General features: G+C 37.0%; 1 protein-coding gene across 1 annotated transcript; it reads left to right on the top strand.

The window, feature by feature from the left end:
- The first annotated feature begins 6092 nt into the window (after positions 1 to 6092).
- Positions 6093 to 15411, top strand: LOC113732396 (uncharacterized). The gene is made up of 3 exons (XM_027258117.2): positions 6093 to 6866; positions 13550 to 13656; positions 14898 to 15411. The coding sequence occupies exons 1-3, from the start codon at positions 6568 to 6570 to the stop codon at positions 15089 to 15091; spliced, it is 600 nt and encodes a 199-aa protein (XP_027113918.1). The 5' UTR covers positions 6093 to 6567; the 3' UTR covers positions 15092 to 15411.
- The last annotated feature ends 280 nt before the right edge of the window (positions 15412 to 15691 follow it).

Below are 15691 nucleotides of genomic sequence, written 5' to 3' on the forward strand. Positions count from 1 at the left end.
TCTGGTTAGATGAAGAATGGGTGAATCCCAATCTTAGATGCTAGGCATCAGTGATTCTGTAGGACATTTTGTCCCTTTTGATTGGACCTTTGTCTAAAATATTGTAAAGTTTACAGTTCTATATATATAAAACAAGCTAACGTTTCGACAAAAAAAAAAAAAAGATAAGAAATGGTTTAGGATTATTTGTTGGATTTTAAAAAGTGGGTTTGTTTTATTTTCCTATGGATTTCTGACTTGGGTCCTAGAGCTAAAGCCCAATTTTTGGTCGGTCTTGTTTTGGCAAAATTGGTGGATAGTCCATTATTTTTTGGGGCTTTCGTTGGGCCAAAGAGGGGTTTAGGCCCATAAAACAAATAGAATGGCCAATAGCCCCATTTCTTAAGAAATCTGGTAACGCAAATTGCAATCCGGTCCTTATGCTTTTGAGTAATTTTACTGTGGCCTTAAAAATTTGGATTTCTTTTAATTAGGTCTCTAATTTAATTGCAATTTGGTCCCTAAATTTTTTTTATTGTGACCCTTTTTTTTGTAATAATTATAATTTAGTTCCAAAAGCTTTCTTAATTTTTTGCAATTAGGTCCCTGATAGTTTTGATTTCTTAAATACCAGTTAATTATACTTAATTTAAGTGCTTTAATTAGTAGATTTTCATGATTATTTCCATTTCTTTATGATTAAATTGGTGCCTTAATCATTTTGTTGATTTTGGAGCATAAATAGGATAAATCCAATCTCATTTAACCACTACTTCAAGGGAGGTATTTTTTTATTATTTTAAATTCTCTTACGTGCTCTTATGTGTTTTTTATGTATAATTGCATGTTTTGAGTGCTTTTTCTTTTAATTACTCATTTTAAGTTTCATTTATTTTATTTAATTTTGATGATTATTTATGAAACATTTAAATGCCAAATTGTAATAGATAGGTACTCAAGACATGTATTTAGCTAGATTATATAATAGATAGATTTTAATTTTTGCCAAAAAATGTAATTAGTTAGATAAATGTAATAGTTAGATTATTATTTCTTGAAATTCCCCCTTTTAGATTGTAATTAGGGCTCTGAATATAATAGTTAGACTTTTATTTGCGTTTATTTGCTTGTGTGCTTGCATATTTGTGTGGTTACATGTTTATTCGCTTTCACTAGAGTTTTGCATCAAGAAATTTTGCCTATATGTTATATGTTCTATGTGCATTATATGTTTATCTGTTTTAATTATATTTTATATGATTTATTTAGTTGTAATAAATACATGACGTCACCATACTAGTCCAATGCTAGTTGTGACCATTCTTCCCGATTTCTCACTAGTCCAATGTTAGTGAAAACTTGTAGAAATGGGCTAGTCCAACGCTAGACTCTTTAGGCCATTTTTGCACTAGATTCATACTTTTTGCTTGACATTCATCGCATTTTATACATATTTTACATTTTTAGGATATTTTCTCATCTTACATGATATTTTTTATATATTATATTCTACATTTAGACTTTCATTTCATTTAAAAAATTAGAAGTAGGCTAGTCCATTTGCTTGACTAGGTTAGAGAGTCCCCTTCAAATATGGGAAATGAACAAGTGTGGCTGCTTAGTCTTAGTACGCTCTCATCCCCTCTATAAAAAGAAAAATTGAGTTACGAATGTTAGTCCCTCATACCTGTTATGTTGCATTCCTCTCCTTCAGGTCACAAATATTTATATATTATAATTCTTCTTTTTTTGAGTTTCATTTTTACATATTCGTGACCTCTTCTAAAAATAATTTTTGAGCATCACAATTAATGAGATTTGCACCAATTAGACTTTGAAGAGATATTTCGACCCTCTCGATATCCATTAGATTTAGATTTGCATCAATATAAAAACATCCAAATGTGATAAGTTTTATAGTTTAGATTAAGAAATTTTTCGACTAAATCTCGCAACTACCCTTGGTTAGGTTGAAAGGGTGTTTTAGGTTTGATTCTATCAAATCTTTGTCTTTCTTTTCTTCAACCGTGACTCTAGAACTCTTTTCTCTTGTTTTTCGAAGATCTGGAGTCCAGGGTTTTATTTTTTTTTAAAACATATTTTGGGTGACTTAGTACACCTTAACTCAAAACCAAGTGGCGACTCTTATTTTTTCTTTAAAACCCTTTTTAGACTATTATTTTGGGCCTAAACCGTCGCACCTTTTAAGTCCCATTTTAGACCCTTTATTTTTATTTATTTTCTAAAATCAAAATCCCATTTTCTTTCTTTTTATGTTTGCAAAAATTTAAAACTAAAATAAAAACTAATCAAGAACTAAAACTCATTTCTTTATTCATCTTTAATAAAAATTACATTTTTATACGCCAAATATTCTTTAAAATATAAAACTCATTTTTTTAATCATTAATTCATTTTCTTTAACCAACTACTAAGATTTATTTTTTCAAAAAATCAAAAACTCATTGAGAATAAAATCTAATTTTCAAATAAATTTATTTATTCATTTATTTTTTTTTTCAAAAAAATGGGGCGCGACATTAGGCATTCTTCAGATTCTGCTACAAGAGTGTATCCATTCTCTTTCTTTCACATAGTTTCCTACTATGGCCACATTAGCCTACATCTAGGGGCCTAAAGCTAGCTAAGGGTACTTGATCCCATATAAGGCCTCAAAAGGACTTATCTATATGGCAGTGTGGTATGTAATATTATACCACCACTCTGCCACAGACAACCAAGAGTTCCATCTTTTAGGTTCTAGGTGGGACATGCATCTAATGTACATTTCCATAACTTGATTGACCATTTCTGATTGACCATCAGTTTGGGGATGGTAAGCATACTCAAACTCAATTCAACACCCAATAAAGAGAACAACTTAGTCCAAAATTGACTAACAAAGATCTTGTCTTTGTATGAAACCATGCTTTGGGGAATTCCATGTAACTTGTATCATTTGATCCATGAAAATTCTGGCCACTTTAGGTGCATCAACGGGGTGGAACAAGCTAACAAAATTGGCATACTTGGTGAATCTATTTACCACCACTAGAATTGAATCTGTCCCTTCTAAGTTAGGTAATCCCTCAATGAAATTCATGGTGATATGGCTTTAGGATTGCTATGGTATAGGAAGTGTTGCAACAACCTAGGATAGGCAACATGCTCATCCTTACATTTCCTGCAGGCATCACACTGCAATACTTCATTCCTAATCTCTTTATACATCCCTGGCCAGTGGAATAGTTGCTTGGCTCTCATGAAGTTGGCTTGAATCCCTGAATGACCCCCTAATTGAGAGTCATGAAGGGCAGTAATGAGCATCTTTCTTATATCTCCACTCATCCCAACAAATATTCTTCCCTTGTATTCCAGTATGCTACTTTGATAGCTATAATCTAGAACCTATCCTTGGGTCACCATTACCTCGCTAATGAGATTCTAAGCCTACTCATCTCCTTTGTAGCTCTCTAATACTTCTTTCATCCATTTTGATACCACAGTTGTTACGGCTGAACACTCAACTTCCTTTTCTTTTCCCCTCCTGAAAAGTGCATCTGCTGCTACATTTTCCTTTCCCTTTCTGTACTGAATCTCATAACTCAACCCCATAAATTTGGTCAGCCATTTCTTTTGAAGTAAAGTAGTGAATCCTTTGCTCTAATAGATACTTTAAGCTCTGGTAATCAGTGTTAATTATGAAATGGTGGCCCTTCAAATAGTACCTCTGTTTGGTGATAGTTGTGACTGGAGCCAGTAGCTCATTCTCATATATTGATAATCCAAGGTTCTACTGCCCTAAACTCTGACTCAGAAAGGCCAATGGTTTTTTGTTCTGAATGTGCCTAGCACCTAATCCTCTATAACAAGCATATGTTTCAATCACAAATTGCTGAGTGAAGTCAAGAAGGGCTATTATAATCCTCTATAACAAGCATATGTTTCAATCACAAATTGCTGAGTGAAGTCAGAAGGGCTATTATAGGTGTACTGCACATAGCTAGCTTGAATTTCTCAAATGCTTGCTTAGCATCAATACGCCACTTGAAGCTGTCCTTCCTTAGCAAAATTGTTAAAGTTTTGGCAATGGCCCCATACCTCTTGACAAATTTCCTATAGTGGCTAGTCAAGCCAAGGAATCCCTTTAACTGTCTGACATTCTCAGATCTTGGCCACTGCATCATGCTCTCTATCTTCTTGGGATTAGCTCCCACTTCTTTTGCTGTGATAATGTGTTCTAGTTATTCCATCTATGACTGAGCAAAGGAACACTTACTTCTCTTTGCAGACAACTGGTATTGTCACCATGGTTCAAAGTCGTGGTCGCGGTCACGGTCGCGGCCTGGAACGTTCCACATCGGTCTCGGCATATCGGTCGCGGTCTCGGTGAGACGCAAATTTTAAAGTATTTAATATTCTAAAAATTATTAATAATATAAAAAAAGTATGTTAAACAAAAATAATAAAAAATAGCAAAAGAAATGGCCGAGTCAATCCGTCACGGTGTAACTCGGCCGATTTCTCGTCTTAACTCGGGATAACTCGGAGTGACTCGGTGTGATTCGGCCGAGTCAATCCGTCGCGGTGACGTCTCGGCCGATTTCTCGACGAGTCAAGTATCTCGGTATCGTTTCGTCACGATATCGTATCAGTAGAGGCCGAGACGGTGACGACTCGGCCGAGTCGTCTCGGTCTCGGCCGAGACTTCGAACCATGATTGTCACACGATACCCAAGACCTCAGTAACATGTTCTATATGATTTTCCAGAGTTGGCCTATACACTAGTATATCATCAAAAAAATACCAGGACATGTTTTCTTATCTGGTCTTTGAATACGTGGTTCATTAGACTCTAGAAAGTAGTATGGGCATTGGTCCGCCCAAAGGGCATGACCGTGAACTCATAGCGGCCCTAGTGAGTTTTGAAGGCTGTCATGGGAACGTCCTCTACCTTCACTCTAACATGGAAATAGCCAACTCTCAGGTCTATTTTAGTGAAGTACTTGGACTCATGCAACTCATCCCGAAGTACTGCACCTCACTGATTTCTCCAATTAGTTCCATTGGTTGTTTTCCCTTCTAGAACTTCATGCTTAGCTTTTTGAAATCAAAATCCGTGGGGCTATACCTTCCCAACCAATCTACTCCTAACACCAAATCACAACCACCCAGCTTCAAGGTGTTGAACTAGTGCTGGAATTCATACTCCTAAAACCAAATCTTTTGCATGGATTTTAGGTTCTTTTCCTACAGTTTTGTTGTTTCTATAGCATCTACCAGGGTTGCAAGTTTAGCCGGTTTGACCATGTTAACTATTTCATCTTTCAGTCTACTCAGGAAACATGATTTGTAATAAGGATCTGATAAGTTGGGTAAAGAGGGCATTACTAGGGCTTTTAGCAACTCAAATTTTTTCAGGTAATCAACTATGGAACTAATCTGTACTAGTTTGTTAAACTTTTCAATGGCTTCTTCTGGGTTCCTTCTCCAAATCTTTTAGACATAGCAATTGAAAACTCATGCCGTGGAATTGAACTTCTGCCACTGAACACTCCATGGAACCAAGTATCTGCCTTGTCCCTGAAGTATAGTTCTGCAATTTCTGACTTCATTTCTTCCTTTACACCATGGATCTAGAAGTACTTGTTAGACTTTAAAACCCATTTCCTCGGGTTCTCCCCATCAAAATTAGGCAATTCCATCTTAAGCAATTTGGCTGTGTTTTTTGGTTCTGGCTTCCCCACAATCTTTTTCTGTACTTCCATCTTCCTATCCCCTTCTTTTGTACCAATCCCAGAACTACTTCTCTCGATATCCTTCCCTTTATCATTTAGCTTGGCCATCATAGCCATCATCTTGTGATTCAGTGATCCCTATGGCTTGTAGCTGAGCTCTGATACCAATAGCATAAAAATCGGTCTGAGAAAATTTGAAGTTGACAATGGTAGTCAATCAAACAGTAATTCTAACCAAAAAATTAAGAGAGAATCTCCATTTCCATTAATCAAACTTCCAGTAATGAATACAAAGCAGATAATATGGATTAAGTTAAGAAGATGGAGAGAAATGAAGGAAACTTGGGAAAGGGGAATAGAGAGAGGGAGAGTATCCCAAAACTCTCGCTACAAAATCCGGAAAAATGATCAAAAGCTACCCGTTAGAAAGAAATTCTACTTATACTATCTCATTTCTCTAACCAACATTCATATTTGGCCACCAAAACTCTCACACGTGCCCGTCTGAGCCAACCGTTGAAGTGGTCCTCGGCTCAGCCGAGCAATCAGCAATGTGATTTTTCCAGTAAAAGCGTGCTTGCCTTCACAATGACTCTGCTTGCCCACGTTCACGCTTTCAGCTCCATCTGTCACGCCTTCTTTATTTCCTTTCCTGATTGACACTTCCAAGCTACTGATCGATCCTCCCACTCCATCACGGACAGCGGGGACTCTGGATGGCCTTGACTTGAGGGCGAGCTTGGGAGGCGGAGTAGAAATGAATTAGATCTAAGGCGGAGCTGTTGATGATTCACCAAGGTATTTTGGGTATTTGAAGAGATATTGTCTGGCAGGAAATTCATAATCCCGATGGCGAGGCTTTTATCAAGAACATTCAAATCCCTCAAGCCCCATCACAACATCAATCCTTGCCCTAAACCTCTTCTCAAGGCTCCAACAACTTCAGTGGCAACCCCATCAAAATCGGAATTCTCTTCATCATCACCATCGTTGAAGACAGCGCCTGAAGTATCATCTTCGAAATCGAAATCGAAATCGAAATCAAGATTATCAAAATCATTGAAGAATTCTTGGTCTGTGTATCTGATTCTATCAACCAATCCGCCGATCAAGACTTATGTTGGGGTCACCACCAATTTCTCTCGCCGGTAATTCTCTTCTTTAGGCCTCTGTTTCTTTCGGAAATTTGCTGATTTTGTTTCGGAGTTTGCGTCTTGAAGGCTTTCCTTTTGTTGTTCTTCGAGGAAAAATTTTGGAATTTCTGGGATTCTCATGAATTGCGTAGGGATTCTCATGAATTTTGGGTATTTGTGGGTGTCTGATGGGATTGAATACATATTTTGTTGAAATTGAAATGAGGGTTTTTGTGGATTTCTGATGGAATGCAATTGATATTTTGTAATGATTGGACAGGGGAAGTTATGGATTTTGCCGGGTTTCTTGTGAGTGCAAATATTGTTGTTATTGAAATTATGAATTCTGGCTTGCTTGCGGGTTTCTGATTAAGATTTTCTTGTTCTTGGGAAACTGATGTTTGAGGTTTTGTTGGTTTCTAATGAAATTGAATATATATTTTGTTGTTGTTGATAAAAAGAATTATTTTTGGGGGTTCTCTGAGGAAATTGAACCCGTTTGACGGTTTTCCTAATTTATTTTCTCAAAAATTCTTGTATCATGAATTATGATCCTTGGTTTTGATATTGAGTGTCATTAAATCTGGTTTTTCTGTCCAGTGTTTTATCTAAATGGGATTTGTTATCATGTGGATCTGCACTGAGTTATTCATGTTGTTTGTGATGAAGGCGTTCTTGAGTTGGGTACTATTTTCAACTGAAAGTCTTGGAGATTCTAGGCATAGAAGGAGTTGAGTGTTACGTCCTCTGATTTGAGTGAAGAAAAATTGGAAGAAATTTTTTAAAATTAGGGGAAGAAAAAGGTGACCATTTGCTGATCAAGGGAAGATTTTCCCTTCTTTTTCTATTCAAAAAATAATATAAAAGAAAAGAAGAATAAGAGAGGTGGAGGTTCTGTACGGTGTTTCGTTTGGAGTTATCCCATAGCTTGTGAAACTGCTGTTCAAAGAGGGGTTCCTATATTTTTTTAATGTTTGTGGAATAGAATTTTGATATAAAAATAGAACTCATTCTAGGAACTCAACCATGTCACTGGATTCAAAGGAACATTTAGCAAAATGATCTCCGTCAACTTTGAAGTTTATAGTTTATGGCCATTAGTGCCATGACTGAACAGTTCCTGTATATCCCTTTCTGGAAACTTTCTTAAATAATTATTGTCATGGGTAGAACCCTGGAAATCCCTTAATCAGAAGTTCACTTTCATAGCTATTAGCATGACCAAAATGGAAAACCTGAGCTCATAGGAAAGGCACTTAAGCGACTAAAACCTGAGCTTATAGCTATTAATATGATTGAATTGTGATGTACATGAAGGTGAACTTGACCCAAGCAATTTGATGAAGATCATATTTGACAGCTGCTGTTGTTTGATCATGTGCAGCCATTAGTGGGTATCTTAGGTCTTTCAAAATGTGGAATGGAAGCCAGATTGTTTTTTCTGAATAATGACTTTGTCCTTCAATAGATAATTAAATGGTTAGCATAGGTATCTGATGAGCAATTTTACTGAATAACCTTACACAATGGCTGGTACAAGAGTAATTGATTGTCTAGGATTAATAGTAAGATTGCCACGAACCAAAAGGAGTTTTTCTTTCCACATTTGAGGTGAAGTAAATTTTCTTTTTTTTTTTAATACCAATTTTTCTACAAAACTGAGTAGTAAACTCTGAATTTAAGGATTTGAGGCACTTAAGTAGTTATAATTGAGGGTTGTTTCAACCTCTGCAACTTATTTTTTTACAGCACGTGCTATGTAAATCTCAGAAGTTACTTCCTGTTTCATACCCCTTTTTCCCATGCCTGTTGCCATCCCCTATTCTACCATTGTTGTGTCTCCCACCGCAAACTGAAAATTTGTGTAAAGTGCTCCTGTTCAGTTTGTGTTTCACTGCATGATCTACATTTCATGTATTACCTATTTATGTTGTCTGTTCTCCAATTCCCACAATTTATGTTCAGTACATTTCATGTATTACCTATTTCTATGTCCCTTTGCTGACTGTGGAGCCATTTTCTTTTGGATGGCTTTTTGAAAGGAACAATTACCCTAAATTGTGATTGATTTAAGAGAAATGAATGCGCCCTGCCATTTTATGGCAGAATACTTCCTGTCTCTAAGATCTCTCACAAATTGGTATCTTTCCCACCTTATTCACTACTGAATTTGTCATAGGCAGGTTTGATAGAAAAAAGGTAGTCAATCAGGATAGGTAGCTTTAAGAAGAGCAAGTTTACTCTCCTTTTTATTTAGCATTTTAAAGCTTGCTGGCTTCAAGCTTACTTTAAAGCTTTATAGAGAATAATTAAGGATCTCTGGACATGCACCACTTTTAGGTTCTGATTCTTCGAGTTTAGCTTTCAGAGGAACCTGATTCTTCGAGTTTAGCTTTCAGAGGAACCTGCTGAACCACGTTCTTATCCTAGTCAGATTCCTATTTGTTGCATATTTTAGCCTCCACACCAGATTTTTATTTCAATAGTAAGTGAAACATTAAAGCTTGTAACCAGGTTCATATCTGCTTTTCCTGTCATTTTGTTGAAGGCTTATTAAAGCCTTTGACATGAAGAAGGGTAAGACTAGAACCCTAACTTCTGACATAGAGATTCAAAAAAATTAGTACTTATGACAAATAAAACTTCCACTTTGTTTCTGGAAGCATGCTTCTCTCATCAAACCCAAGCTCCAAGCCCATGGGACACTTTAAAAAGGGATGGCTGGTCAACTGCCTTTGTAAATATGACCAGGAAGATCGTCGAAACTCAAACCTTAGGAAGATGGTTGGGTAAAGGTCACTTCTACTAGGAAGAGGAAATCACCTTAGGGTAAAGGATTCTAGAGACTAAGGCAAGGGGGCTGGGAGTATTTTCATTTTTAGGGAGTGTTTGATCCCCACGAGGTTCATCCTAATAACTTGTTGCCTTATATTGTCCCTAATGAGCTAAATAGGAAAAGGTTATAGAGAACTTGCCGGGCAAGATTTTAAAACGCAGACCATTCATTGAACCGAAAAATTTATCAGGTCACGAGTCGCTGGTTCAACCATTTTGCTGACCATTATTGACCCGTAACATTGTAATTAAATAAAAAATAAATTATATATTGCTATGTTTATCATATCTGCAATCTGCACATCCCTTTATAAAGGCTAAGACACATGATCATAACTATAGTCCTTTTGCTAATAAATTTATAATAAACCAAAATCAAAGAAAATCAAAGATAAAAAGAGCCATAACTGTATCAATGTAAAAAGCTACCATTAAAGCAAAAATAGTGCACACAATCACCAAACAAAGTTTAAGGAATAAATCCTTTTAGACAACAAGTGCAACATGTGCTAGTAGATATAAAATAAAAACTAAGCCAAAACTGGTAGAAAGATGACTTATACAACAATATTGGAAGGCATCTCAAGTCACAAACTAGTTAATATCCATGAGAGGCATCTCAAGTCAAGCCACAATATTGGGAAAGTCAAAACCACTTGTGCTACTGTCTCCAGTATCGTTATACATGTTAGCCTCTTTTAAACCATCAAACTTGTCAGAAGATGAGAAGTCCATACCATCATCTAATGCTTAGCCATATTAGGGCCCATAGCCTTTGTTTGATAAGAGCTGTAACATGTGCCTGTGACGAGCAAATGTCCAAGGAAACCAAGTGATCCAAGACATCCAAGAACTGAAAGCCCACAACATGTACAGGCCTCATGTTTTCTATGAGGTGACAAGTCGAACAGGGATTGAGCAAAGGTGAAACTTTGACAACTTGTCTTTCTTCCACTAATTAAGAAAAGAGCCATTTGTATTTGCCACATTCAGACAAAATTTACCTAGTACGTGTTCTTAGGATGTTGAAGATGAAAAAATACATCAAGCTCATATGAAGTTTTACCATGAGCAGATTGTAGCCATTGAGCAAATCATAGGTTTGGTGCATGTTGGACATGCCCTAGGGTGGCAAGTTGATGCCATGTTGTACATTTCACATTGGGCAACAAACGTCGTGTGTACTGGGCAATGGGGTGTTCTGGACTTCTAAGGGATTGGGAGTGTAGGCCTCCAAAGCCATAGTGTGCGTCACGTGGCATAACAGATAGGCAGCCTGAGTGCTAGCAATAAATACATCGAGCAAAGTTGTGTTTACGTTTACCACTAAGAATCTTCAATGTCAATTGCTAGGTTTGAGTATTATTATAATATTCTTTTATTACCACAATTGAAAACTTTGCTACCATAATTTTATTGTATCTACTTGTTACTTGTTTTAAGTGCAAAAATGATGCATTTCAACTAGTTTGCGAAAGTAAGGGGTTCGCTGTTGTGGAAGTTGTAGGAGGCAGTTTATTAAACAAAGGAACAAAAGTGAATATTGAAGAGCTGGCTGACTCTTTAGTAGGCCGAGATGAGGAGGTTTGTAGGTCATTTTCTATTAAGAAAGCGGTTGACACCATAGACAGGGTATAAGAAAGGGGATTTGATGAGGGGTAGCCAGCCCAACCAACTAAAAAATGTGGTTGATTGGAAGATTAGTAATCAAGGTCCTCTAGGCTAAGGTGAGCCTATTTGCTGAATCCCCTGCCTATCTTGACAAAATAGGGGAATTTGCCTTGGGTATGAGCTTCGCACTCGTAGTTGAAGCTATAAAGGAGGAGGTGAATGGGGATGTGGAACCTAGGGAAGGCCTCACCTTTGGTCAAGGATAGCTACAAGCTTCCAAAGAGTAGATTGACCCTTCAGTAGGCCAAGATGGGGAGGTTTGCAGGTCATTTCCTATTAAGAAAGTGGACCTGAATAGAGGGAGGTAGAGGAGGGCTGATGGTTGACACCCTAGACAAGGTATGAAAAAGTGGATTTGATGAGTGGTGGCCAGCCTATTGAACTCAGAAATGTGGTCGAATGGAAGATTAGTGGTCAAGGTCATCTAGGTTAAGGTGAGCCTATTTGTTCAATCCTTCCTTGCTTTGACAGAATAGGGGAATTTCCCATGGGCATGACTATCGCCTTAGTAGTTGAAACTGTAAAGGAGGGGAGCGGGCATTTGGAACCTAGGGAGGGCCTCACCCTTGGTCAAGGGTAACTACGATCTTCCAAAGAGAGCACCTTTGGGATCGGGATGGAGAACATCTGGTGCAAGGGGAAATGCCTTTCTAGTGTTCTAGTGTGTGGACCCAAGCATTTTTCATCTCCCATAGCACTAGGGCGGCCTAACTCCGGATGGGGTTGACCCTTGAATCTCATCCCCCTCCCTGGCCCTTCCCACAGTGGGAGACATTGCTTGGGCATGAGTAGTTTTGCAAGCCTTTGCACAAGTAACATAAGGTGGTTGAAACCTTTTAGGAGGATGAATGGGCATTTTGAGCATAGTTAGATAGAGAACACTTGTGCAATGCAAATGATTGCATCCTCATGGGTGGCTACACGTGGGACCTGATTGTTGACCAGTGGAAATGGTCAAGTCCCCTCCTAAGGTTGCCTAAGACTGAAGAGAGTGTTGACCTAGGGGGTAAATGACAGGATAACAACCTTGGCTGCTCTCCTCAGAACATGCTTACTGGATGCTTTAAGTTGTGGCAATGTGCAGATAGACATTTGCCATGGTTGCTGGCTCTAGAAACACTCATTAAGGACAGTTTGTTGTAAATGACATACCTAGTTATCCTAATTTGTGTGTTCTTTCTTGAGATTAAGCATTCGTAGTATATTTTCTCCACCAGCTGTAACTTGTTTTAGATGGTGTAGGTAATATTCTGGTTGCTGAAGAGTAACTTCACCTGTAATCTAGCACTGATGGCAACCCAAAATAAGATGGATTAAGTAGTTGAAGACGCTCAATTTTTCCATTTATTGTTGCTTCAAATGCAAAATATATTGGATAATACTAGAAGAAATTGGGATGTGAACCTGGAAAACAAAGGAATGAAATAACATTTTGTAAATAAATGATTAATTTTCTTTTTCTTTTTCCTTTTTTTGGTTGATAATGGCTCAAACACTCATGTCATGGGCTATTCTAACTTAAGATGTTCAGTTGGCTGAAAAAATTTACTGATGGTTGGGGATGGAACTTTATGCCCTAGGCTATTGAAGCACTTTTTCTTGGTTGATTTTTTTCTTGACTTCCGCAAGCACGGGGTCAGTAAAAACAGTGGCAAATATCCAAATGAGAAATTATGCAGACAACTAGTGATACTTCTTTAGCATAGTTCCCAATAAACTATAAATAAATGCAGAAACAAAGCGTTTTAACTTATGTTGGATGATTACTCTTAATGCAAAATCAGGATAATAGTCCCTTGGGCGGCTGATTTTTCTTTGAAGGAGAACCACGAAGGTAGTGCAAGTCTTCTTGATATATTCTCATTGCAATTTAGATGTCCCAGCCATGAAAGTTATATTGACGAAAATCAGTAAAGATTGCATCCCTCCGGACCGGAGCACTTTGGCTACATGAGATGTATGAGCTGTTATTGACATACACAATTTCACACTCTCATATATCTCAAGCCGGAATTATAAATATATAGTTTAAAAACTGTTTTTATTACCTTACGTTTAGAATTTTTTATCTCCATTACAGATTGTCTTAAATCTTTTGAGGCGAGCTATTCTTTTCTAAATTTGGCACCAATTTTGCAGACTGAACCTAGTTGCATAATCATTCTTTTAAAATTTGGTACCAACTTTTGCAGCCTGAAGCAACACAATGGTGAAGTTAATGGTGGTGCAAAAGCATCTCGTGCGGGAAGGCCGTGGGTGTGTGCATGCTTTATAAAAGGTTTTCGGGACAAAAGTGAAGGTATCATGGAACTCAAAGTTGTTGCATTTGAGAGATTATTACTACTTAAAACCTGTGACTTGAAACTATAAAATTTCCAAATGCTTTTAGTTGAATGGTAAAATCTTCTAGATTGTTGTACTTGAGGATTTTATGTATACTATATAGTAATAAACATCAATGCATAAAATCTGAGTCACATTCAATTAGCATCCTAAACATTGGTTATGGAACAAGCTCTGTACTAACTTTAAAAATTATTATATCATTATTTTAATATGTCATTTTAACTGAAATTGTTTCAGCAAAGTGATTCTGACTTGAAATTCACTTCTAATATGGAGCTTATCACACTATTTTAGCTTTTAATGACCTTTGACTGAGCTTAATCCAGATTTCCAAATAAAATAACAATGCACTTTTTGTTATTCTGTCAAATGTAATATATATATTTTTTTTTATAGACGTTAAACATATTTTGCTCTGGCAAATAAACTCTCCTCTAATTTTCTGCCCCGATCCTTTATGTTTCTAAACTGGGATTGAGTTTTCTAATTCTACATAATAGGAGTGGCCAAAGAGTGGCCTTTTACAAATGCTCCCTTAGATCTGTGGCTAATTTCTTAGATTGGGTGTTAGCAAAACTTGTGTGATTAATTGCTTGTCTTTAGATGTTATTGACCTTTTCGAAAATGAAGTCAAAGAAAATATTAGTGGTCACTAATTGGCTTGGCCGTTTTTTAATGGTGGAAAGAATTCAGCCACAGAAGTAGTAACCATGGATTTGATTGTTGCCAAATCTAATTTTACCTATTCATTCTCTCGAGTCTGATAATGCATAAATCTCATTGTTTTGACAAGGGCCACCCAAGGACTCCAAGAGATATAACCTGTCTTGAAATTGAATTTGTACCACTGACTTGCTTACTTGGATCATCATGACATATTGAGCATCTCAGGTTACATGCTAGTTCATGCATGGCAATACAGGATTATTGAGCATGCCATAGGTCTCAAGTATAATTTATATTACTTTGTAGTCGATGCATTGCAATGCTGACAATGAAGGTTAATTAGCTTCCTAACTTTGTAGCTCCTTGATTGACATATGTGTATTTTCTTCATTGCTTTGCAGCTCTGTTTTAGCTTTGAGTCTTGTTGGAACGTACTCATATGCATGTTTCTTGACAGAATACTACTCTATATTCTTTCTTAGTGGTTGAGAAAATTGTTCGCCTTTTTGATCTCTGGTCTTTTTGTAGCTTGTGAATTTGAATCAAAATGGAAACTCTTTTCAAGGAAGCTGTCACGAAAAAGAAAAACCGTTGAGGAGGAGAAGCAGGATGACAACAGATCACTTGCATTATTGCATCACAGACATGCAGCTCTTAGTCGAGTCAAAAGCTCGGTTGTTTGCAGTCACCTGGAAATTATTTGGCACTTTGATCTGTCTTAGTTTAGCAACTGAATTGGAGGATACACAGCACTCCTAATGGGTTGCCGTGCTGCATTGTATTAATCCCTTTATGAAATAATAGGCTTTCAGATTTTGTATAGATGAGTAACATATGATGCATGTAGATGATAGTCAAAAGAAAGCTCGCACATATTGTTTGGAGCTGCCATTAATTGTTTTAGGTTATAGTTTTGTGACCATGGCCTTTGTAAAACCAAAAAAACAGAAAGTCTTGTCCAAGCCCAGAATATATGCGGAAGAAACAGTTGTAAAATACGATTGTTATTTGCAATTATTTGCCTCATTGTCCTATTTTTGCATTTTTGCCTCATGGTCTTATTTTTGCATTTTCCATTCTGAGTGTGTTTCTCCAGATGTAATTTACTTGTGTGCTTGGCAAATAGCTGCTGTGATTTCCGGAGTTTAAGCACCTAACAGGTTTTGACTTGTAGGCAGAATTTTGGTGAAATAAATGAACTCTGTGGAATGTCAACTGGTTGAATGTAGGTTTCCATTTTGAAATGGCTCCTTTTTCTTTTTTTCTTCCTAAAGGACTCTTCTCTAGTCAATATTTTCTTAAAGGGCTCTTCCCAAGGTTGG

The sequence above is a fragment of the Coffea arabica genome, chromosome 2e (assembly GCF_036785885.1).
Source record: "Coffea arabica cultivar ET-39 chromosome 2e, Coffea Arabica ET-39 HiFi, whole genome shotgun sequence".
Taxonomy (NCBI): Eukaryota; Viridiplantae; Streptophyta; class Magnoliopsida; order Gentianales; family Rubiaceae; genus Coffea; species Coffea arabica.

What these genes read in the sequence shown, in the direction of transcription:
- LOC113732396 (XM_027258117.2), top strand. Translation starts at nt 6,568, where the DNA reads ATGGCGAGGCTTTTATCAAGAACATTCAAATCCCTCAAGCCCCATCAC. An exon ending in ACCACCAATTTCTCTCGCCG is followed by an intron (nt 6,867 to 13,549) that starts GTAATTCTCTTC and finishes CAACTTTTGCAG; the next exon opens with CCTGAAGCAACACAATGGTG. An exon ending in TTTTCGGGACAAAAGTGAAG is followed by an intron (nt 13,657 to 14,897) that starts GTATCATGGAAC and finishes GTCTTTTTGTAG; the next exon opens with CTTGTGAATTTGAATCAAAA.